Here is a 26028-nt window from a genome sequence, read left to right as displayed (position 1 = left end):
GGTCCCATCCTACCTGGACCTCTTCCTCCGGGAGCTGAGAGACGGCAACTGGCTGTGGTAGGGGCAAGAGCGGAGCAAGCGGGGCCTCGACCTCTGTGGACAGGTTTTTCCGCTGGCTGGGGTGAACCCATCCCTCTGGTACAGGGACCGGCTCTCCATCGGGTCCGGCGAGCTGGCTGTACAGGTCAGTCCCAAGGGGTGGTGGCTTCGGGACCGGGGGCGCACGCGGTTGGGAGGCGCCTGGGAAGGTCCGGCCTTGCGACCGGGCCTGGAGCGGGCCACTTCCTACCGCACCCGGGGTCGGGGGGCACGACGGGGGCCGTGGTTCAGCGGCAGTGTTTGCGGCTTGAGGCCCAGGTGTACGCGGCGGGAGCGTGGAAGCTGCAGCGGCTCTCGGGACTTCTGGCTCCGTGGCGGGATCCAGGGGTAAGGCTACGGCGTCAGGACCCGGGGCAAGGGTGTCCGCCTTACCTGCCTCCACGGCAGCGCTGCTCTCGGCCTCCGGTCTCCTCTCTCTGTCTTCAGGGGCAGGCGCACTGCCAGGTGCTGGCAGCGTTTCTTGCTGCCGGGTCGCGAACTGCCGGGCCATCTCCTCCCTCCATCCGATCATGACTTCCCTCTGCGCCTGGACCATCCTCCGGTCCAACTCCTCCAGCACTGTCCTCAGGAATTCAGGGTCTTCTGTGGGGAGCTGAGCCATCAGCTCCGTGAGGCTGTACGGGGACGCCTCGGCCTGCAGCAGGCCGCTTGCCAGGGTGCTGGAGCTGGTGCTGCTCTCCATCTCCGGGTGTGTTCTGGTGAGACTGATCCAAACCACACCCTGCCCCACGGTTTTCTTCTCTTTCCACCCCTGTTGGGGGTGGTCCCGGGGCAATCTGCTGACAATCACTCTCAGGGGCAGCCCCCCCACGTTGATGGACATCTCTACAGCTGCACTCATGGCTGTTGGAGGTGGGCTCCTTCTTTGGCGCCATTCTGGGACCTGGCCCACGATGGGAGGTGGCTTCCTGTTATCTTTTGGCGCGCACATTATGGCGTCCGTTCTGCCGGGGCGGGCGCCATTTTCAAAACAGTGAAACAGTCTCTTTTCAGGCACGCAATACCCTTTTGTGGCGGGTTGGTCACAATCCTGCCGACTACGCCAAAGCTGACTCGCCCCCTGGGCCGTGGGGTACCCGGAACCGGGCCTTCTGGTGTACGGTGCTGAGGGGGGTAGTAGTGGCAACCCGATCCCGTGGCTCAGGATGGTCAGACCAAATTGTAGCAGTCTATTTATCAGTGTTTTGAATGTCCGACTACGCCACCCGTGGACTGCGGTCAGGGATAACCGCCGCTGCAAAGGCAGACCGCTGAGGCTGGTGTTGGTGTTCAGCACAGGGGTAGGATAACTCCCCACGGGAAGAGTGTAGCCTCAGGGCAGTGTAGGTGGATGCTGGGGGTGATGGTGCAGGCGCAGCAAAGATCACACTGAGTCCAATGGTGCAGTCCAGGGTTTTTACTCACATTTGTTATCCAAGTCACTTCTGTCAGCAATGACTGCCCAAGCCGTGCTGCGTCCACCAGGTGAGGAGCTCGGTCAACCCCCAGGCAATTCAGGAGTATGGCACAGGACCCCCTTCTGTCCTTTCTCTGGCCTCTCGTGCCCCACCAGTGACCAAACTTCTGTCCAGCTACCGCGGACCGTGTCGGGTAAGCGATGGCCTCTGCTTCCCGCTATCCTATATGGCGCCTTTCTAGCAGGTTTGGCGGGGGGTCGCACCAATAAATGATCACAACCTCCGGTTCTTGGCTGAGGGCTGATTTACCTCCACCAACTTGGGAATCCGGTACCCTTCCACAGCCTGACCCTTCACCCGATATAACGCGGGTTTGCAATGGTTGCTGTCCGTTCTACTCTCTTAGGGTCCCTTCTGCCTTCTTGTTTCTGGAGCCTTTCTACTCCTTTGTCTCTTCTCCTTCCTTCTCCTTCTCCTCTTCTCCTCTCTGGCCCCGGCCTTCTCTCTAGGCCTGCCTCGTGGAGCTGAGCTCAGGCTGAGCCTCAACTCCCTGTCAGCTCTCACTGACTGTACTTCTCCACTGAACCTCACTCTAAAGATGGCTCCCACCTTTTATCTGTTTCTCTGTCTCTGAGCTCAGGTGACCTGCACCCAATGAGCTCCTTCCTATGCTCTAGAAACCGTCCCCTTCTGCTCCTACATCACTGGGTTCTCTCCCCCCTCCCCACTCCAGCCAGGGACATGGTCAGTTGTGCCTGCATAAATGGGAGCACCGTCGAGCTGTCCCCCGGAAATGGGGTGAGTGTGTGTATGCAGCTAACTGAGCCCTGGTCCACACTCCATCCTTACCTGGGAGTGGAATATCACACCTCTGGTTGAGGTGCAATACCCCTGTAGCAACCGAACCCTCGGGGTGTTACATTTGCAGGATAGGGCTATAAGTGGAGCTTCTCTAATCACTGGTTGATATTGCATAGTGGCTATAGATACAGTCATGAGAAAAACTAAGTACACCATCTTTTAATCCTATGGTTCTACATATCAGGACATAAAAACACCATTAGGTCATGAGAAGGACTAACAAAATTCCCACACCAACTGTCAAGCACGGTGGTAGAGGGATGATGATTTGAGCTTGTTTTACATGTTTTACAACCACTAACCTTGGGCATCTTGCAGTAATTTAGTCAACCATGAACTCCTCTCTACAGCAAATTTTTCTAGAGTCAAATGTGAGGCTTCCTATCCAAAAGCTAAAGTTTGGCCAAAACTGGTTCATGCAACTGGGCAAGCACAATGGCAAATCTACATCAGAGAGACTGAAAAAGAAAAGAATCAAGGTGTTGCAATTCCCCAGTCAGTCCAACTGAAATGCTGTGGTGGGACTTTAAAAGAGCTGTCCATAAACAAATGTCCACAAACCTCAATGAGCTTAAGCAAAGTTGTAAAGGAGAGGGAGACAAAATTACTGGACCACGGTATTAGACATAGTCAATAAGCAATTCCACCTTAAAATGTCTTAAAAGAAATTACCTCTGTATTAGGAAATGTTGAAGAATTGACAACAATCGTGCCTGGTATATTGGCTGTTTATCACACAATGCTCAAAATTTAAAGGGGTTGGCCACTACTTTTCTTTGATAGTCTATTCTTAGGATAGGCCATCAATATCTGATCGGTGGACATACGACACCCAGCAACCCCTGCCAATCAGCAGTTACCAGCGGCAGACAGAAGTTCTCGGATGTCACCAGTACACAGCAGGTCCATCGTTTCTATAGTGGCATCGGGGCACAAAATGTAGTAGGAGGAATCCAGCTCAACGATATAAAATCATCAGCTTTAGTTGTGTATGAGTAAAATGTTATATCATGAGTAAGGGTGTAGAGTGAGCCAAAAATGCGTTGATGTTCTTATCTATGGACTAGTGATGCATGTGAAAATGTTTTAATCATATACAAATAAAGCTGAAGACTTATACCGTTGAGCTTGATTCCTCGTACTACCTTGTGATCTTCATCGTCTGTGGCAGCAAGGTTTATTCCGTTCCCCGGTGGGACTAGGCAACTGCAGTGAGCTGGCTTTTTCTCCTTTTTCCAAACTGCAGATGCACCCCCTATTTGAAGTGAATAGGGAGGGGATCTGTAGTATCCGACCACGGCCACTATAGTTTTGAAGGAGCTGCTGTGTTCCGACAGCATCCAAGAACTTCCAGTTGGCACTAGCAACATGCTGATTGGCGGGGATGCCAAGTGCCACCGATCAGATATAATGGCCAATCTTGAGCATAAGCCATCAATAAAAAAGTAGTGGCCAACCTCTTTAATTGTTTGACCCTGGATACAATGGCATTATACATTACTCCAACCTTTATCTAAACAGCGCTAAAAACAACATACTCGACACATTGATTAGATGGAAAACAATTGGCCACGGCCTTTATTTAAATATTTAAAATATTAAAAAACTCAGAACTTTAAGTATAAACCAATAAATATTTCAACTTTATTAAAAAACAAGTTCAAACCTTTATCAACCCGCAGCTTAGCCATAAGGCTCAAGCCCGTTAACCAAAATTACCTGTCCATCCAGATCCCTGGACGACTAACCCCGGCCGTGATTAAACGCATAAAATAGGGGAGGGAGGGTGGGGCAGCTCCCAGGTATGACAGCGCCGTTGAACAGACACACACCTCCGGCGCTGCCCACTTATATCACCCTGCACTTCCCCGGTAACCAAAGTCCAGACCAATCAGGAGCAGTCACCAGGGCAAAAAATACTGTCTGCCCTACTACTGACCCCTGAGTGGCTGGACCCACTCACCAATCACTTCACCCTATCACCTTGTTGACGTGACCTAAGAAAAATAACGGGAAAACATCTTCCTTCCATTTAACCCCTTCAATACAAGGCACCAGATAATGCCATGTATTCCCCTCCTGAAGGTCCGGGGAAAATCATTCTCTCCACCCACAAAATTTAATAAATTTAGCACTTTACCGATTTATCAAAAGGCAATATATCGGAAAAGAAATATTACAGTAAACATGAATATATATATTAGTAAAAATATCTGTTTGCAATAACTCATAACATGTTGATGTATAGGGGAAATTGGACATGGTCTCTCTCTTCTGGTGTTGACAAATTGCATATTTTATTTTTGTCGTTTTTGTTCTTTATTATTATTATTATTATCATATTCTTCCATGAGGGCGCCATGGCAGTTTAATTTGTATTGTCTATACCTTTTCATAAGAATTTTGTCATTTGTATTGCCATTTGTTTTGGTTTACATCAAAGGGAACCTGTCACAGGAAAAAACGTTATTAACCTGCAGATATGGGGATAATCTGCAGGTTAATGGCATTCTGAACCTGCCCGGTGACGGCACTTAGAGCCCCGCTGCCGAAAGAAAATGAACTTTATTCCTCTCGGCAGCGTTCAGGTTAATAGTATTTTTTCTCATTATAGGTTCACTTTAAAGACACTTTAGGTGGATTTACATGTGCCAGTCTCTTTTTTAAACTTTTTTTAACCAATAGCAATTACTTGCCTCAAAAAAGAGTGGGCCAAACTCTCCAGAACGCTGTGAGAGACTGATAAAGTCTCATCCATAAAACAATGACTTCATGTTATTGCTGGTAAAGGTGGTTCTACAAGCTATCGATTCACGAGGTGTACTTAATTTGTCACACACTGCATTCCAGCCTATTTTTGTAAGTTTTGATAAATAAAAAAATGAACCGGTGTAATTTGTCATGTGCGTAATTTTAAAACCTTCTAAGGACCAGGTTTTTTTTCTCCTGATATGTACAACTGTAGAATTCAAAGAGGATGTACTTTAGTTTTTCTTTTGCCTATATATACCGACGCAGATGATAAAGGTAAAAGCAATAGGGTACTCCTTTCTTCCCCCATTTTTCTTTGAGGCAGCTAGATGTGAACTTGAAAAAAAGGCAGTGGCAGCAAGGTGGCATCCACTTCGTGGCGGGAGAGTCTAGCGCCCCTTGCAGCTGCAAAAGTTTCAGAGCCCAAAGCAGGCTTGTATTGGCCACCGGGCACATAAGTTATTTTTTTACACCCCACCCCTCCCCTCTTACTGCATTCATCCCCACCTCCTGTTAAACTTGCTTGTAAACCCAGCATCAATATAGGGGTGGTGGGGGGACAGATTGATCGCAGAACTATGATGCAGCACTATGGGTTTGTAGCAAAAGTAGGTAAGCACAGTGCAGATTGGTGCAGCATAAGTCAGCAGTGGCTGCTCCACCAATCATTGAGCTGTTTGCACACACTGAAAGAGCATCAGCACCACCCCTGCGGGAGAAGGAAGTGCTACTGCTGTTTGCTTCCAGTCACCTACTGCACCAGCTCACAACTGAAACTGACGGAGTTTAAGAAGTTTTCTCTTAGGATGGGTGGTGCAATGCAACCAGGGTCGGACTGGGGTGTCTGGGGCCCACAGGGGAAATTGACTCTAGGGGCCCACATACAGCTATATGCAAATATCTGTTATCTGCTATCCCTGTTATAGTGGAGCATTGACTGGCGGCTCCTGCAGATCTACTGTGCGACAGTATAACTAGGATGTACAATTACTGTAGTTTGCATTAAAGGGGTTCTTTGGTTAAAACAAGTTACCACTGATCCATGGGCTCCACAGGATAGGTGATCACTTATTGATCGTATGGGTCCGAACATTGGAAAACGCACCTATCTGAAGAATGGGGAAGTTTTATCCCTGACAGGACACTTATTCCCATTTTAAAATGCCGCGACAGGTGGGACGTCTGACCGCAGCTCCATTCGTTCTCTTGGGGGCTGCCAAAAAAGAGCAGCGCTCACAGCCACTGAGGGAATGAATGGATCAGTGGTCGCATCTCACATGCCGCGCCAGTCTAATGGGGAGAAAAGCTCCACATTCTGCCAATTGTGTGCCAGCAGTCAGACCCCCACCAATCAATATTATCTCTGATCCTGTGGAGAGGTGATTACTTGTTTTCACCGGAGAACCCCTGTAAGTGCATCTCTGCAGCTCTGGTCCAAGTATTTAATCTCTAAGGCCACGGCCCTACTATCAGTATTCGGTCAGTATCCGGTCAGTATTTTTTCTCAGGAGTGGAAGCCAAAACCAGGTGAGGAACAATCAGAGAAAGGGTATAATAGAAACAAGTGCACCAATTCTGCATTTATCACCCACTCCTTGTTTTGGCAGATGGTGTCGCTGTGGCCTAATGGAAAAAAAATCTTTTCCTAGTTAATATCAGCGAGAACAAAATGACCGCCATACACAACACAGTCCACTATATCAACACCAATAATACCACATACAAAAGGGACAAATATCGCCACACCATGACTAGATCACATATTGCCACCACATAGTGACCGAATAATACCACATACAAGGTACAAATAAGGCCACACAATGACCAGACCACATATTACCACCCCAAAGTAACCAAATACTACTATACTGATCATGAATACAAACCACAATACTAACAACACTGTTATTACTACCAGCGACATTATACACAGGAGCTCTGTATATAGTGTCAGTGTACAGGTAACACAATGATCACCAGTGACATTATAAACAGGAGCTCTGTATATAGTGTATACACATGTGGTCAAAATTGTTGGTACCCCTCGTTTAATGAAAGAAAAACCCACAATAGTCACAGAAATAACTTGAATCTGACAAAAGTAATAATGAATTAAAAATCTTTGAAAATGAACAAATGAAAGTCAGACATTGCTTTTCAACCCTGCTTCCACAGAATTTAAAAAAAAATCCACTTTTCTTCTTTATCAGGCACAGACAGTCATCACTTCTTCCAGCCAGGAATCATCTCTGCAGAAAATAACACAGTTATCAATAACTGATCTCTTCTAGAGCACATTCCCACTTTTCCCCAGGCTTCTACACTACAACTGTTGAAGAAAAAAAGCGATATAGTGCCGCCCTGCATAGTAACAGGAGCCCTCTTTTGTCCCATCCCATGGAAAACAATTTCCTAAAAAGTAAATTATATTACAGAAGTAATAATGTCCCTAATTGGACTCTAAAGTAATAATGTTCCCCACTGGCCACCATAAACTAGTAAAGTATGTTCCTCAATCTGGCCCCAAAACAGTAATTAAGTCCCTTGTCCAGCCTGGCACCCCCCATATGTCCAGGGTGGTCCCTCCATATATTTATCCTAGCCCACGTACAGTATATCGAGCCTGCCCCCTCCCATATATCCATCCTAGCCCCCCATATGTCCAGCCTGCCCCCCCATAAATCCATCCTGGCCCCTCCCCCATATATCCCTTTTGGCCCCCATATGTCCAGTGTGACCCCTCCATATATTTATCCTAACCCACGTGTATCGAGCCTGAACCCTCCCATATACACATCCTAGCCCCCCATGTGGCCAGTCTGCCCCTCCCACATATCCATCCTGGCCTCCATGTTTCCAGCCTGCCCCCTCCCATATATCCGTCCTAGCGCCCCATATGTCCTGCCTGCCCCATATATTCATCCTGGCCTCCATGTGTCCAGCCCCCCCATATATACATCCTGCCCCCCCCATATATACATCCTGGCCTCCATGTGTCCAGCCTGCCCCCCTACATATCCATCCTGGCCTCCATGTGTCCAGCCTGTCCCCCCCATATATCCATCCTGACCTCCATGTGTCCAGCCTGCCCCCCCTACATATCCATCCTGGCCTCCATGTGTCCAGCCTGCCCCCCCTCCACATATCCATCCTGGCCTCCATGTGTCCAGCCTGCCCCCCCCACATATCCATTGTGGCCTCCATGTTTCCAGCCTGCCCCCCCATATATCCATCCTGGCCTCCATGTGTCCATCCTGCCCCACTACATATCTATCCTGGCCTCCATGTGTCCTGCCTGCCCCCCCATATATTCATCCTGGCCTCCATGTGTCCAGCCCCCCCATATATCCATCCTGCCCCCCCCATATATACATCCTGGCCTCCATGTGTCCTTCCTGCCCCCCTACATATCCATCCTGGCCTCCATGTGTCCAGTCTGCCCCCTCACATATCCATCCTGCCCTTCCCCCCCATATATCCTTTCTGGCCCCCATATGTCCAGCGTGGCCCCTCCATATATTTATCCTAACCCACGTGTATCGAGCCTGCCCCCCCACATATCCATCCTAGCCCCCATGTGTCCAGCCTGCCCCCCCACATATCCATCCTGGCCTTCATGTGTCCAGCCTGCCCCCCTACATATCCATCCTGGCCTTCATGTGTCCAGCCTGCCCCCCCCCCATATATCCATCCTAGCCCCCCCATGTGTCCAGACTGCCCCCCCATATATCCATCCTGGCTTCCATGTGTCCAGTCTCCCCCCCCATATATCCGTCCTGGCATCCATGTGTTCAGCCTGCCCCCTCCACATATCCATCCTGGCCTCCATATGTCTAGCCTGCCCCCCCATATATCTGTCCTGGCCTCCATGTGTTCAGCCTGCCCCCCATATATCCATCCTGGCCTCCATGTGTCCAGCCTGCCCCCTCCCATATATCCATCCTGGCCTCCATGTGTCCATCCTGCCCCCCATATACCCATCCTGCCCCCCCTTCCCATGTGTCCAGCCAGGCTCCCTCCCCTTAATGTATCCAGCCAGTCCCCCCCTTATGTGTCCAGCCAGGCTCTCCCCCTCGTGTGTCCAGCTGGGCTCCCCCTTGTGTGTCCATCCAGGGCCCCCTCTTGCGTGTCCAGCCGGGGTTCCCCCTTGTGTGTCCAGATAGGCTCCCCCCTTGAGTGTCCAGCTAGGGTTCCCCCTTGTGTGTCCAGCTAGGCTCCCCCCTTGTGTGTCCAGCCAGGGTTCCCCTCTGTGCGTCCAGCCAGGGTTCTCCCTTGTGTGTCCATCCAGGGCCCCCCCCTTGTGTGTCAAGCCAGGCTCCCCCGTTGTGTGTCCAGCTAGGCTCCCCCCTTGTGTGTCCAGCTAGGCTCCCCCTTGTGTGTCCAGCCAGAGTTCCCCCTTGTGTCTCTAGCCAGGGTTCCCCCTTGTGTGTCCAGCTGGGCCCCCCCTTGTGTGTCCAGCCAGGGCCCCCCCTTGTGTGTCCAGCCATGGCCCCCCGTCTGTGTCCATCCAGGGCCCCCCCTTGTGTGTCCAACCAGGGCCCCCCCTTGTGTGTCCAGCCAGGGCCCCCCCTTGTGTGTCTAGTCAGGGCCCCCCCTTGTGTGTCCATCCAGGGCCCCCCCCTGTGTGTCGCCATCCCATTCTGCATACACACACGTACACAGATACCTCTTACCTTCCTGTGCTTTCGTGCAGTGTCCTCCTTCTCCCGCAGCTGCTGAGTTGCGCGGCTCCTTCACAGCAAGCGCATGGCGATGACGTCATACGCCAGCCAGCGAAGGGAGACGAGCAGCTTCAGCTGCTTCACTTGGATGTGCTCAGTGACGGTTCAGGTAATGAACGCGGTGTCCGCGCGTCCCTGCATACACTGTGCCTGCGCTATTAAAGGGCTCGTGCCCCTTAAAACCGCAGGGTTTTTTTTTTCGTTCTCTTCTCCCCCTTTCCTCTGCAGCAGGGGGCGGGGCCCACCGGGAAAATTCCCGGTACCCCGCCAGCCCAGTCCGACCCTGAATGCAACCATTGGTCTCAGTGTTGCCTTATGCATAAAGATCTTTTTAAAGCTCACGACATCTAAGAGCAACTAGTTCGCATTGAATTTTAAGGGATGTGCTCACCTCCAGAAGAAGAGTATTGTGAGCCCTGTCACCTGCTTAAATGGAACTAAGACTCTGCTCATGTCCACACAGATTTTGTTACAAGAGCATCTAGAGCAAGTCTAAGGTGATGGTGGTCAGTATCCATTAAAGGAGTTGTCCCACAAATAAAGTTCAGTTTACTCAATAGAAGTTGGAATAAAAATAAGTTTCACAATTGGATGTGATTAAAATGTTCCTGTGCTGAGATAATCTTATAAATGTGCCCGTGCTGTGTACTGTTTAATGGCTGTGTCTCACCGTACAGGAACATGGTCTGATCATACCACATCTCCTGGGTAGGGGAGGACGCAAAAGAGTATACAGGCAAGACCACACAGGATCACAGTTGCTGCTTTCTGTAAGGAAAAACATGTCCTTGCCTGTTTAAAAACTTGTTTTACCTTACAGACAGAATCAGCTGCGATTCCATGCTGTCCTGCCTATATGAATACTACTTTTTTTTTTTGCTTCCTCCCCTGCCCAGGAGCTGTGCTATATCCGACCATGTTCCATGTTCCCATGTTTGTGGGACAACCCATTTAAGTAAATTATTTGGTAATGCTTTTTGGAAAAGAACACCACAGCAAAAGTGTGAACATAGCCTTATAGTTCTTTTTTTTTTTTTTTTTAATGAAAACTTTGAATAGCCAAGAATAGCAGCTGGAAGAAGCTATCATGATGGTCTGAGCCAGGAGGAGAAGATAGGCATGGTGAACAACTAATGTAATCAGAGAAAAGTTTACATGTGAATCACTTTATTTATTTGTTTGTTCTATTCTGCCCTCATGACACAATATTTTAGTATTTTGTCCAGGTATCTGGCCACTATATGATCACTGCAATGAATGCGAGTATGTTGGTAATATTCACTTAAAGTATGGTGGTAATTTTGGTATTCACATATTATTTTTTTTAGCAATAGTATGACGTTCAAATTATGGTGATATTATTCAGCCACAGGTATGGTGATGATATTCTATCACGATATGTTTGTATTATCCAACATGGCATGGTGGCTATATCCATTCATAGTATGGTGGTGATATTCATTCATGGTATGGGGGTGAGATCCAGTCAAGGTATGGTGGTTATATCCATTGATGGTATGATGTTGATATCCAGTCATGGTATGTGGTGATATCCATTCATAGTATGATGGTGTTATCTAGTCATAGTATGATGGTGATATCCAGTCATGGTATGGTGGTGATATCCAGTCATGGTATGGTGGTGATATCCAGTCATGGTATGGTGGTGATATCCATTCATAGTATGATGGTGTTATCCAGTCATAGTATGGTGGTGATATCCAGTCATGGTATGTGGTGATATCCATTCATAGTATGATGGTGTTATCTAGTCATAGTATGATGGTGATATCCAGTCATGGTATGGTGGTGATATCCAGTCATGGTATGGTGGTGATATCCATTCATAGTATGATGGTGTTATCTAGTCATGGTATGATGGTGATATCCAGTCATGGTATGGTAGTGATATCCAGTCATGGTAGGGGGGTATTATCCAGCCTCAGTAGTGGGGTATTATCCAGCCTCAGTATGCATGGTATGGTGGGTTTATTGCATTATGGTATAGTGCGAAGATGGGGTTACAATTACAGTATGATGGTATTTTTCAGTTACGGTACATAGGTGTAATCCAGTCTCTGAGTTCTGGTATTATTTTGTCCCTGTATTTATTATTACATGGAGGAAGGACTAATCTATTTGTACAGATTCCGTGTGTCATGTAAGCCGTAATCGTGACTCTGTATGTCTTTTGAGCACTTTATGTGAATAAAACATTCACGGTTCCTGGAGCAGGATTTCCTCCATTTGCACAGCGTAGTCTACCTTATATATTCCTGTTCAAGTACATAACTATTGGTGAACAGCTGTCGTGGCAAACATGCCGCCTTGTCAGCAGGGTGTTATGTTCTGCTACCAAAGCTAAGGAAAGAGAGGAGATCTGTCCCTACTATAAGACTCAGCTGAATCCCTACGATGTAACAGGGAACCTGATCCTGCGATCAGACCTGCTAAAGTCCTAATCTAGTCTGTACGGAGACCTATAGATTTGGGGAGGGAATCCCTACAAGTACTAAGGACTGGGAGGAATATGGGACACCTCCTAACAGAAATAGTAGCAGACAGACGAACAAACAAAATAGATAGAACCTAGAGGTCCGTAGACCAAGCAAACTAACAGAGTTAGATACAGAGCACAGGCTAGCTAGAAAGTAGATATACAATGAAGTCCAGCAAAGCCAGAAGGGCGGAGCAGGATTAAATAGGCCAACAAGGTCATGTGACCAGCAAAGGAAAAAAAACCTAACAGCAAGGTTCTAACAGTACCCCCCCTTCTAAGAGGATCCTCCGGATCCCCTAGGACCAGGCTTATCAGGAAATCTCCTGTGAAACGCTCTGATAAGTCTGGACGCGGAAACATCATCTGACCTCACCCAAGAGTTATCCTCGGGTCCGAAACCTTTCCAGGCCACAAGATACTGCAAACTACCTCTATACCGTCTAGAGTCAAGGATGCGAGAAATTTCATATTCCCCGTCCTCCACCACCGGAGGAACAGAGGCAGAGGCGTCACCATCCGACACAACAGCTTTTTTTAACAGAGAGACATGAAAGACCGGATTAATTCTCCAGGAGGTAGGAACCTCCAACCTAACAGCAGATTGGTTGACAACCTGAAGCACCTTAAAGGGCCCTACAAACTTGGGACCCAATTTCTTAGAAGGAATCCTCAACCGCAGATTCCTAGAGGACAACCAAACCATGTCACCAACAGCGAACAAAACCTCCTGTCGTTTCCTATCAAAGTAGTCTTTAGATTTTCTGTTGGCCTCCTGAAGATTACCACGCACATCCGTCCAAACTCTTTCCAAATCACCGGAAAAATTCTCCTCCTCAGGCACGGCAGATCCCAACTTGGAGAACGACCCAAACGACGGATGTCTCCCAGAACAACAAAAAAAAGGCGAACAACCAGCAGAAGAAGATGTATGATTGTTCAGAGCAAATTCGGCAAGTGGCAGAAACTCAGACCACCCCTCTTGATTGTCTGCCACAAAACAACGCAAGAACTGCTCAACATCCTGGTTTTTCCTTTCTGTCTGGCCATTAGATTCAGGATGATATCCGGACGAAAACGACAAATGAATTCCCAACCTGTCACAAAAGGCACGCCAAAAACGAGCCACGAACTGAGGACCCCTATCAGAAACAATGTCAGTAGGAACGCCATGAAGTCTGACAATTTCCTTGACAAAGGCCTTAGCGAGAGTTTTAGCGCAGGGCAGTTTGACGAAGGGAACCAAGTGACACATCTTGCTAAAACGGTCCACGACCACCCAGATGACAGTAAAACCCTCAGAGGGGGGAAGGTCAGTTATAAAGTCCATAGCCAAATGTGTCCAAGGAGCACTGGGGACCTCCAAAGGACAAAGCAACCCCGCAGCAGGAGTATGTGAGGACTTAGATCTAGCACATATAGTACATTGGCGCACCCACTTAATGACTTCCTTCTGCCATCCAGGCCACCAAAAACTGCGACCCACCAGTCTCTTGGTCTCAGAGATTCCGGGATGACCTGCCAACCGAGATTCGTGACACTCAACAAACAAATCTCTCCTAAAGGTCCCAGGCACAAACAACCTCCCATGAGGAGTGTTAGATGGGGCATTCTCCTGAGCTTTAAGAATCTCATCTTCCAAAACGGAGTCTAAAGCAGCTATCACAACACCTTCTTGTAAAATGTTTTCCTCTTTCTCAGCACCGACTATGGGAGAAAAACTGCGAGACAAGGCATCCGCCTTAACATTCTTAGTACCAGGGATGTAAGTAACGGAGAAATTAAACCGCGAGAAAAACAGTGCCCACCTAGCCTGACGGGCATTCAGGCGCTTGGCAGCGTCAAGATATATCAGATTTTTATGATCCGTAAGAACCTGAACGGGAAATTCCGCACCTTCCAAGAAGTGGCGCCAGTGTTCAAATGCGAGTTTAATAGCCAATAATTCCCGATTACCAATATCGTAATTCAATTCAGTCTCCGAAAATTTTTTTGAAAAAAATGCACAGGGATGTAATCCATCCCCGTTATCCTGAGACAATACTGCGCCAACCCCCACAGAGGAAGCATCAACCTCAACCAAAAACGGCCTAGTAACATCAGGCTGCATAAGGATGGGAGCAGAGGTGAACCTCTCCTTGAGATACACAAAAGCTTCAATGGCCTCAGAAGACCACTGAACCGCATCAGCACCTTTCCTGGTGAGATCAGTCAGAGGTTTGACAATACTAGAAAAATTTTTTATGAATTTTCTATAGTAATTGGCGAAACCCAAAAACCTCTGTATTGATTTCAAACCAATAGGCCTAGGCCATTCCTGCACAGCCTGAACCTTAACCGGATCCATCTCAAAACCTTTGCTGGAGATAATGTAGCCCAAAAAACTAATTCTCTGTACAGCGAACTCACATTTCTCCAGCTTAGCAAAAAGCGAATTGTCCATTAATAACTGTAATACCTCACGCACGCTCCGCCAATGAGACTCCAGATCTGGCGAATAAATCAAAATGTCATCCAAATACACAACCACATTTTTACCGATCAAAGGTCTAAGGATGTCATTAATCAGATTCTGAAAAAATGCAGGAGCATTAGTAAGACCAAAAGGCATAACCAGATTCTCAAAATGACCCACAGGAGTGTTAAAAGCAGTCTTCCATTCATCACCCTCCTTCATGCGCAACAGATTGTATGCCCCCTTAAGGTCAATTTTAGAGAACCACTTGGCCCCCAATAACTGGTTAAACAGATCAGGAATCAATGGCAGTGGGTAAGGATTGCGTACCGTAATTTTGTTAATCTCACGAAAATCCAGACAAGGACGTAAACCGCCGTCCTTTTTTTTTACAAAAAAAAATCCAACCGCCACAGGAGACTTAGAGGGCCTAATGTGACCGGCGGCCAAACTTGTCTGTATGTATTCCTCCAAAGCCTTCCTCTCAGGAATAGTAAGGTTAAATAAACGACTTTTAGGAAGAGTCGCTCCAGGGACAAATTCAATAGAACAATCATAGTCTCTATGGGGAGGCAAAACCTGCGATTCTTTCTCAGAAAAAACTCTCCAAAAATCCTGAATAGGAACAGGCAATTCTCCCCTATCCAAAGCTGCAATACGCCCGTTACAACACTTGTCATAACATTTATGGCTCCAGGATTTAATTTCACTGGTAGACCAATCCAGTACAGGATTGTGAAATTTTAACCAGGGCAAACCCAATATTACTGGAGAAGGCAAGTTATTCAACACTACCAAATCCAATTTCTCATGGTGAACACCATTAATAGTGAGAGGAAATTCACTGACCTTGAGAGTAATATTCTTCAAAGGGGAGCCATCCACAGAAACCACAGCAATGGGGGATGATAAAGGTTCAGGTTTTAAATTGAGTTTTTCCACGAATCCCCCATCAATAACATTCAGTGTAGACCCGCAATCAACAAACACCCGAAATTCCATTAATTTTTCCTGAGCAATCGTGGAAGCAGCTAAAAATATACCCTTGGAATTTAAACAGGCAATACGGGCGTGACTGACCATTTTTTTTTCTTTCTTCATACGAAGCTCACAGCCTTTAATCAAATGACCAGATTTCCCGCAATAGAAACACAAGCCTTCTGAAAAACGACGGTGTTTTTCTTGAGAGCGAGGTGCCACCGATCCAATCTCCATCGGTTCACCACTGTTAGTACACACATTATCATAACCAGAAACTGACATAGCAGAGGATTTGCTCTCATTAACCCTAGCACGCAGTCTTCTGTCCACCCGTATAGCTAATTGCATAGCCTGTTGCAAATCCTCAGGTGTAGGATAAGCAATTAGTAGGTCTTTAACCTTTTCACTGAGCCCAGCAAGAAATAGACTTTTCAGAGCAGAATCGTTCCACCCTGTTTGAGTGGACCAACGACGAAAATGTGTACAATATTTTTCCATATTACCTGATCCTTGCTTTAAACGTCTCAACTCAGTCTCAGCTGATGCCACACGGTCAGGATCATCATATAATAGTCCTAAAGCAGAAAAAAAACTATCCACTGATCTGAAGCATGTATCACTAGGTTGCAAAGAAAAGGCCCACTCCTGAGGCTCTTTGCGCAAAAGTGACATTATGAACCCTACGCGCTGGGATTCATCCCCAGAGGACTTGGGTCTCAAACGAAAATACAATAAGCAAGCATTTTTAAATGAAAAAAATTCTCGATGTTCACCAAAAAATAAATCCGGCAAACATACCTTAGGCTCCAAGAAATATGCTCCAGGACAGTTACTCACGTGCTGACGGAGCTCGGCCACTTCCAGAGAGAGTCCCTGCAGGTGTTTAGCCAAATCCTGAACCGACACCATGATGGAACAAAAAAAAAATCTTTCCTTAGAGAATTTACAGGCTGGACTTACTGTTATGTTCTGCTACCAAAGCTAAGGAAAGAGAGGAGATCTGTCCCTACTATAAGACTCAGCTGAATCCCTACGATGTAACAGGGAACCTGATCCTGCGATCAGACCTGCTAAAGTCCTAATCTAGTCTGTACGGAGACCTATAGATTTGGGGAGGGAATCCCTACAAGTACTAAGGACTGGGAGGAATATGGGACACCTCCTAACAGAAATAGTAGCAGACAGACGAACAAACAAAATAGATAGAACCTAGAGGTCCGTAGACCAAGCAAACTAACAGAGTTAGATACAGAGCACAGGCTAGCTAGAAAGTAGATATACAATGAAGTCCAGCAAAGCCAGAAGGGCGGAGCAGGATTAAATAGGCCAACAAGGTCATGTGACCAGCAAAGGAAAAAAAACCTAACAGCAAGGTTCTAACACAGGGTTCATGTCATGGAATGGCATTTGCATTAATCAATCTTGCCCCTGATTTTTTAACAATTATTTTTACTGTATCACAATTGAAAGTCAATAATAAATTTATTTTGTTTTATTGTTGATCTACTTTAACACTGATCAATTATCATTACAACAAGCAAATTGTGGCAATATTTGGGAAATGTACCTTTACATTATCAGCTAAAGGAAACAGAAAATTTTGTTAGCTTTGTTGTTTTATAGATTAGTGCATAGTTATATTGAATTATAAAGCCGGCAGAGGTACGTCTATAATTATAGTCTTTTAAGGCTCTGTTCACATGTCCAGTAATCATCATTTAGAACAGATCCAGCAGCAATCCGTTGGCAAAAAAGTTGTGCAGACACAGCTGTTTAGTCAGTTTTTAAATAACTTATCTCTGCAGAATCCATTTTTTTAACATTTAAGTCTATGGAAAAGTGATCCGGTAATCGGCCATCTGTTTTTCTTTTATTTATAACATTTTTTTGGTTACTGGATCCGTTCTCTATACTATTTTGCCAACAGATTGCTGCTGGATCCGTTCTAACTGATCACTAAAATATGCAAAATATTTAAATTTGTTTCCTTTATCTTGACTGAACAACAGTGTTTATTTTTCTATATTTTAAATATTTTTTGTACACATTTGTAATGATTATATTACAAAGGTATTCTAGTTTTTATCTAAAGTTTTATGGAATTATCAAGTACATATTGTGAAGACACAGGGTCTTCCGTGTGCGTAATTCTATTCAGACAGCACAGGATGAGGGTAAAACAGTGTGGCAATATTTTATTGAACCACCAAACGGACAATAAACACATAGAACAGTCCTAGCAAATACCCAAGATGGTACAACAATACACAGTCTCACCCTTCCGCTGACCCGCCTGGGAATAGAACAGCTGCGACTTTGGAACTTCCAGGGCCAACTACCTCAACCAGTGGCCCCCTGCTTTTGGCGGGTCACCACAGAGAGGAGATAGTGGCAAGCTTAGGAAGCTGACAGTCCATCGAGGTGCAAGGCCAGGAGATCTGAGGGTCCCACCCTGGCTTCTCCGAGAGTTTCCATGGGGCCAGATGACTGGCTGGTCCCAATCTGACTTCTCCGAATGTCTCCATGGGTTCCAGGCGACCAGAGGGTCCCACATGGCAACCCCAAACAACATATCCATGGGTCCAGGTGACCTCATCATCACAACCTGGTCTCCCCAAATGTATCCATGGGTTCTCTGATGGTCAGTGGAGCAGATCCATATCCTTCCAGTCAGGGCCATATACCCCTAGGCCAGAATCATGTAGAATCCTAATATTTATCTCTCTGGATCGAGCCATGCTACCAAGCTGATGTCCTGAAGAGTCTATCTGATCTTTGATACTCTCTTTCAATTCTGACTGCTACAGAGTCATATGTCCATTAAATAGTTACAGTTGTCCTTTCAAGTATGCATCCACAGGTCAAGGATTAGGGATGATATGATTCCACAGGGCTCAGTTCTCATTGTTTGTGCATTTAATCAATTTACACAGTGGGTATAGCAGGGAGGCTCTTTAAATCAACATCTAGCTGGCTTTAGTACAATATGCAATTAGCATAGTAGCAAACATCATTGCTTCAAAGCAAAGAGAAGTCAACATTCAGGTTTATACATATAATAGTATGTCCTTCTTGACCAGCCACAGAAATACACATACATTCACAAGTCAACACAAATGCAATAGTGTATTTCTCTTGGCTTAACAAATCTAGACATCTGGTTGATTAAGATAAGAAGCTCTTTCGTCACACATATTCATGTCATAGTAGGTATTATATTTTCACACAGGTTACAGCCCCTTTAAACAGCTGATGTGTCAAGAGTTAGCCCCCAAACCAATCTGATATTGATTGCCTATTCTAAGGTGGGCTATTAATACTATGATCCCTAAGCCCCTTTTAAGTATAATGAGAGAACATGTGAAAGGCGATGTGCACACATTGTGTTTTTGTTGCGTTTTTATTGTGATTTTTGGCTGCGTGCACATGTTGCGTTTTTGACACTTTTTTTTTCTGAGCAGTGTTGTCACAAACCCTGAAGGATTTCCTAGTGCCATCAAAGTGGATGAGAATCCTGAAGCCTCATGCACATGTTGCTTATTTTTAACTTGCAGATTTAAATTTGCAGCATGTCAATTCTTTCAGGGTTTTTGCTGCAGATTTCACCCATACTAATGAGCGGCGAAAATGTGCACCAAAAACAAATATAAAAAACGTGCATACTTTACACTGCATTTTTCCGACCAAGAGATGCAGAAATTTCTGGAACAAAATACTTAGAGGTTGTCCATTACTTTTTCAATGATGACCTATCCTTAGGATAGGTCATCAATGTCTGATCAGCCAGGGTCTGAAACCTGACACCCCCACCTATCAGCTGTTATCGGTGTCTGTGGCTGCTGGCCAGAAATACTCACTTGCGGAGCTGGCGTTCTTCTGACTGGCCGTACGGATCTTTTTGGCTTTTCTTCAGCTTCTATATTGATTTTTGGTTTCCATCCTATATGCTATTTCTCCATGCTCTGCTATAAACCTGTGCTATATTAGTAGCATGACCAGCTAGAGCCAATACCATGTCTGTCAGCTGAGATTAGAGATCATGAACAAAATGTGAAATTGCCAAATAGTGCTGATTTTCACAGCAAATTTGATTTGCAGTGGTTATTTTTCGTTGCTCGATGAATCTTATTTTCCGTTGCTCAAATCTTCTTATCACCTCCGCTAAGCGATGATTTCCTGAGCCTCTTCACTCTATGCTGGGACATTTGGATTTGTTGAAGCCTGGAACTTTTCTGTGTAAACGCGCTTAACCCCTTTCTGGCCCAAGGCGTACTAATACGTATCTGTGCCCTGGGCCTTATGGGCATGATACGTATTAGTACGCCCTGGCGATTTCGCCCGCACACAAGCGGTGCAGGCAAGATCGCTGCTGGGTGTCAGCTGATTGGTACAGGTGACACCCGGTGCTATGTGCCCGGAGCGGTCCCGCGCCACTCCCGGCACATTAACCCCGAAATACTGCGATCGAAATCGATCGCAGCATTCCGGTGGCAAGAGGAGGTAAGCGCTATACTTACCTTCTCTGCCGGTGTCCTGCGGAGTCCGGTCCCGGATGTTGCCATAGTGACTCATCATGACAACATCTGGGTCACCAGGAGGCAGTAAATTGCTTTGGTCATGCGCAGTGCACGACCAAAGTAACTTCTCCCTGTGCAGCGCTGACAGGCTGCATAGCACAGGGATGGTTCTGCATTCCTGTGCTATGCAGCCGATCAGGCTGCAAAAAGTGAAAGTTCCAGAGTGGAACAAAGTGTAAAAGTAATAAAAATGTCAGAAAGTGAATAAAAAAAATTGTAAAAATATTAAAAAAATGAAAAAAAAATATATATATTGTACCCATAAATAAATAATCTCATGAAAAAAAAAATAAACCAATAAAAGTACACATATTTGGTATCGCCGCGTCCGGAACGCCCTGACCTATAAAACTGTCCTGCTAGTTAACCCCTTTAGTGAACATGGTAAAAAATAAAAATAAAAAACTAAACAGAAAACGATGTTTTATCATCATACCGCCAAACAAAAAATGGAAGAAAACGTGATCAAAAAGACAAATGTAAATAAAAATGGTACCACTGAAAACGACATCTTGTCCCGCAAAAAACAAGCCACCATACAGCTCCAACAACTGAAAAATATTAAAGTTATAGCTCTCAGAATAAAGCGATGAAAAAACAATTATTTTTTTCTATAAAATAGTTTTTATTGTGTAAAAGCGCCAAAATATAAAAAAAATATAAATGCGGTACCGCTGTAAACGTACTGACCCAAAGAATAAAGCTGCCTTATCAATTTTACCACACGCAGAACGGCATAAAAAAAAAACATAAAAACAATTCCTGAATTGTTGGTTTTTGTTTATTCTGCCTTCTAAAAGTCAGAATAGAAAGCGATCAAAAAATATCACATGCCCGAAAATGGTACTAATAAAAATGTCAACTTGTCCCGCAAAAAACAAGCCATCACATGACTCTGTCGGCCGAAATATGGAAAAATTATAGTTCTCAAAATCTGGCGATGCAAAAACTAGTCTTTGCCAAAAAAGGGTTATGGTTGTGCTAGGGTTTGGGTTGGGGTTGGGATTTTTTCAGAAGTAAATAAAAAAATGATGACGATATAGCGACTAATGTTGAGCGCAAGTGCTCGCTACTTGAGTTTGCATCGGGTGCTCGGGTATGTACCGAGTATAGCCGGTGCTCGAGTGACATGCTCGAGTCTCCGCCCCAAATGTTTTGCAGCTGTTATACAGCCAAAAAAAACTTGCGGGGATTGCCTGCCATGCACGAGCGATCCCCACATGTTTTTTTTTGGGTGTCTAATAACTGTGAAACATGCGGGGCAAGGGCTCGAGCATGTCACTCGAGCACACGCTGTACATGGTGCATACCTGAGTATCCGATGCAAACTCAAATAGCGAGCACTTGCACTCAAGACTAATGACAACTTATTCAATATGATGACCTAATGTTATCAAATTCTGTGTGGTACCTCTGGGTTCAAACTGTTCACTATACCCCTTGATAAAATCCTGGAGGGGTGTAGTTTCCAAAATGGAGTCACTGGGGGGTGGGAGGGGTTATTTCCACTATTTAGGCACATCAGGGTCTCCCCAAATGCACCATGGCGTCCGCTAATTATTCAAGCAAATTTTACATTCAAAGAGTCTAATGGCGCTCCTTCCCTTCCGAACCCTGCCGTGCGCCCAAACAGTGTTTTTTCCTCACATATAAGGTATTTGCGTGCTCAGGGGAAATTGCACAACAAATTTTGGGGTCCATTTTTTTCCTGTTACCCCTGCGAAAATAAAAAAATTTGGGTCTAAAGTAACATTTTTGTGAAAAAAGTTAAATGTTCATTTTTTTTTCTTCCACGTTCCAAAAATTCCTGTGAAGCACCTGAAGGGTTAATAAACTTCTTGAATGTGGTTTTGAGCACCTTGAGGGGTGCAGTTTTTAGAATGGTGTCACTTTTGGGTATTTTCTGTCATAAAGGCCCCTCAAAGTCACGTCAAAATTGTGCTGATGTAAAGTAGACATGTGGGAAATGTAATTTATTAACTATTTTGTGTGACATACAGTACAGACCAAAATATTGGACACACCTTCTCATTTAAAGATTTTTCTGTATTTTCATGACTATGAAAATTGTACATTCACACTGAAGGCATCAAAACTATGAATTAGCACATGTGGAATTATATACTTAAGAAAAAAATGTGAAACAACTGAAAATATGTCTAATATTCTAGGTTCTTCAAAGTAGCCACCTTTTGCTTTGATGACTGCTTTGCACACTCTTGGCATTCTCTTGATGAGCTTCAAGAGGTAGTTACCGGAAATGGTCTTCCAACAATCTTGAAGGAGTTCCCAGAGATGCTTAGCACTTGTTGGCCCTTTTGCCTTCACTCTGCGGTCCAGCTCACCCCAAACCATCTCGATTGGGTTCAGGTATGGTGACTGTGGAGGCCAGGTCATCTGGCGTAGCACCCCATCACTCTCCTTCTTGGTCAAATAACCCTTACACAGCCTGGAGGTGTGTTTGGGGTCATTGTCCTGTTGAAAAATAAATGATGGTCCAACTAAACGCAAACAGGATGGAATAGCATGCCGCTGCAAGATGCTGTGGTAGCCATGCTGGTTCAGTATGCCCTCAATTTTGAATAAATCCCCAACAGTGTCACCAGCAAAGCACCCCCACACCATCACACCGCCTCCTCCATGCTTCACGGTGGGAACCAGGCATGTAGAGTCCATCCGTTCACCTTTTCTGTGTCGCACAAAGACACGGTGGTTGAAACCAAAGATCTTAAATTTGGACTCATCAGACCAAAGCACAGATTTCCACTAATGTCCATTCCTTGTGTTCTTTAGCCCAAACAAGTCTCTTCTGCTTGTTGCCTGTCCTTAGCAGTGGTTTCCTAGCAGCTATTTTACCATGAAGGCCTGCTGAACATAGTCTCCTCTTAACAGTTGTTGTAGAGATGTGTCTGCTGCTAGAACTCTGTGTGGCATTGACCTGGTCTCTAATCTGAGCTGCTGTTAACCTGCGATTTCTGAGGCTGGTGACTCGGATAAACTTATCCTCAGAAGCAGAGGTGACTCTTGGTTTTCCTTTCCTGGGGCGGTCCTCGTGTGAGCCAGTTTGTTTGTAGCGCTTGATGGTTTTTCCAACTGTACTTGGGGACACTTTCAAAGTTTGCCCAGACCTTCATTTCTTAAAGTAATGATGGCCACTCGTTTTTCTTTACTCAGCTGCTTTTTTCTTGCCATAATACAAATTCTAACAGTCTATTCAGTAGGACTATCAGCTGTGTATCCACCAGACTTCTGCACAACACAACTGATGGTCCCAACCCCATTTATAAGGCAAGAAATCCCACTTATTAAACCTGACAGAGCACACCCGTGAAGTGAGAACCATTTCCGGTGACTACCTCTTGAAGCTCATCAAGAGAATGCCAAGAGTGTGCAAAGCAGTTATCAAAGCAAAAGGTGGCTACTTTGAAGAACCTAGAATATAAGACATATTTTCAGTTGTTTCACACTTTTTTGTTAAGTATATAATTCCACATGTGTTCATTCATAGTTTTGATGCCTTCAGTGTGAATGTACAATTTTCATAGTCATGAAAATACAGAAAAATCTTTAAATGAGAAGGTGTGTCCAAACTTTTGGTCTGTACTGTATCTCTCTGATTTAAGGGCATAAAAATTTGAAATTTTGAAAATTGCAAACTTTTCTAAATTTTTGCCAATTTTCCAATTTTTTTCACAAATAAACACAAGTGATATCGAAGAAATGTTACCACTATCATGAAGTACAATATGTCACGAAAAAAACAAACTCAGAATCAGCGGGATCCGTTGAAGGGTTCCAGAGTAATTACCTCATAAAGTGACAGTGGTCAGAATTGTAAAAAGTGCCCTGGTCATTAACGTGCAAACCATCCTCGGGGGTAAAGGGGTTAATGGCACAATGTCGTGACATCATGGTGTGCTCTGTGATATTGTGACATCCTCAGCGTGGTGATAAGATGAGGCACTGAGGACCTGAACAGAGATGGTGCAGAGCAGAGGGACAGGTAAGGTGAGTATAACTATTTTTTTTATTTTTAATGTTTTGATGGTCCTTTATGGTTTAACAAAATAGTGGCCAGCCTGCCACCATTTTGCTGAATCCACGCAGAAGCAAATTACTAAATGTCCGCATTTAACTAATGCAGATTTTTCTAATGTTCAAGTAGAATTCAATTCCACTCTAATATATTTGCTCATCTCTATCTGGAATGACACTGTGATTATCATTTCCTCTATATTCTCCTAAATAATCTAGTATATTATAAGCATACAGTCAGGAGGATGAACCCTGATCTCCTACATTATAGCTGTATGACAGGAACTGTGCAGTCATCATCATTATCTTTGATATAAGTTTCTGCCCCCTCCTTTCTCCATGGACAACTTCAGTGGTACAGTCAATGCAGCTTCACCATACATGAAATTCTAATGTCTGAGATGATCAAATTATCCAACTAAAGGGAAGTATATATAAATTTCCAGAAAAATGCAACTATATAAGGTAATTCTAGCCGAATTATACATAGTGGGGGACTAATGAACGGATGAATAAAAAAAACAACAAAACAACCTGTAGTGCTACTTTAAATAATACAAATTTGGCTACTTACAGACACCACCAGTGGGAGCTTAATAAAGACGATTTTTTTAAGTAATTCAATGAACAGTGTAAATTCATCTTCATTATGAAGTTACAAAATTTGGACTTTCCTTGTCTCTGATGATCCCCAGTTAGCAAATGATTGCAACATGGCTACTGGTTGGATATCCATCTTTTAGAATGATGTCACCGCATTTTTCAAGAGTAAATTGATCAGAATCCATCCAAAACAAAATGGCTCACAAAAATATTCATGCTAGGCCACTGTCATTTGCTTTCAATGTCTTAATATTAATTTTATTTTTTTACAGATGTGCAGGATTAACCTGACAACAGCTCAGAAGAGGGAACACCATTTATTATTTATGATCGTGTGCATGGTCACTTGTTATTTGTTGTGCTGGTTACCATATGGATTAGTGTCCTTGATCACAACATTTGGAGAGCCTGGAGCTGTCTCACCCACAATTAGTATCATACCGTCCATTCTCGCCAAGAGCAGTACTTTTATTAATCCCTTAATTTATATTTTTATGAATAAACAGGTAAGATTTCAGAGGGTTGTTATAGACTTTTTTATATATGTATTAGTTATATTTTTATTACATTTCAGACTTTTTTTTTTTTACAATCGATATGTATTTAAAATGTCTATATCTTTTGGAATTCAGATCCTTTGTTAGAGAATTTAGTGTGGTTTCTAAAGGAGCTGACCACCAGATGAAGCATGTATTTATTATGCTGATTGCCAGTCGGTTATCATAGGAGCTTCTGAAAACCTATTGTAATAAATTCTAATTACTCAACAAAATAAAGAACAATATAGTTCTTACTGCATAAGATTAATATTTATGGAGGAAGATGGATAAAGGGGAGTTTTAGGTTCACATGTTTAGGGTAATTTCTGGCTAATTGTTACTTATAAACTCTCTCGAGGACTGTCCTTAAGTCATTTTTATGACATTTTAATTACAACTTTCAAGGTAATTCAGTGCCAAGCCTGTTGTATCCCTGTTGCCACATTAGTAAGTAATGCACTTGGGAGACATTAAAAATATACTTGTTTAGAAAGCTGACACTTAAAGGATAT

General features: G+C 44.7%; 1 protein-coding gene across 1 annotated transcript in view; it reads left to right on the top strand.

The window, feature by feature from the left end:
- Positions 1 to 26028, top strand: part of LOC141154821 (pinopsin-like) — a 91640-nt gene that overhangs the window by 57980 nt on the left and 7632 nt on the right. Inside the window, exon 3 of the mRNA XM_073641270.1 lies at positions 25250 to 25483. Within this exon, the coding sequence (XP_073497371.1) occupies positions 25250 to 25483 (234 nt within the window). The remainder of the gene's footprint in view (positions 1 to 25249; positions 25484 to 26028) is intronic.

This window comes from Phyllobates terribilis, unplaced genomic scaffold (genome assembly GCF_046119375.1).
Source record: "Phyllobates terribilis strain yellow unplaced genomic scaffold, ASM4611937v1 Scaffold_7__3_contigs__length_470593459, whole genome shotgun sequence".
NCBI classification, from domain to species: Eukaryota; Metazoa; Chordata; class Amphibia; order Anura; family Dendrobatidae; genus Phyllobates; species Phyllobates terribilis.
The sequence above is the reverse complement of the archived record's forward strand: the minus strand, read 5'-3'. Positions and strand labels throughout refer to the sequence as shown.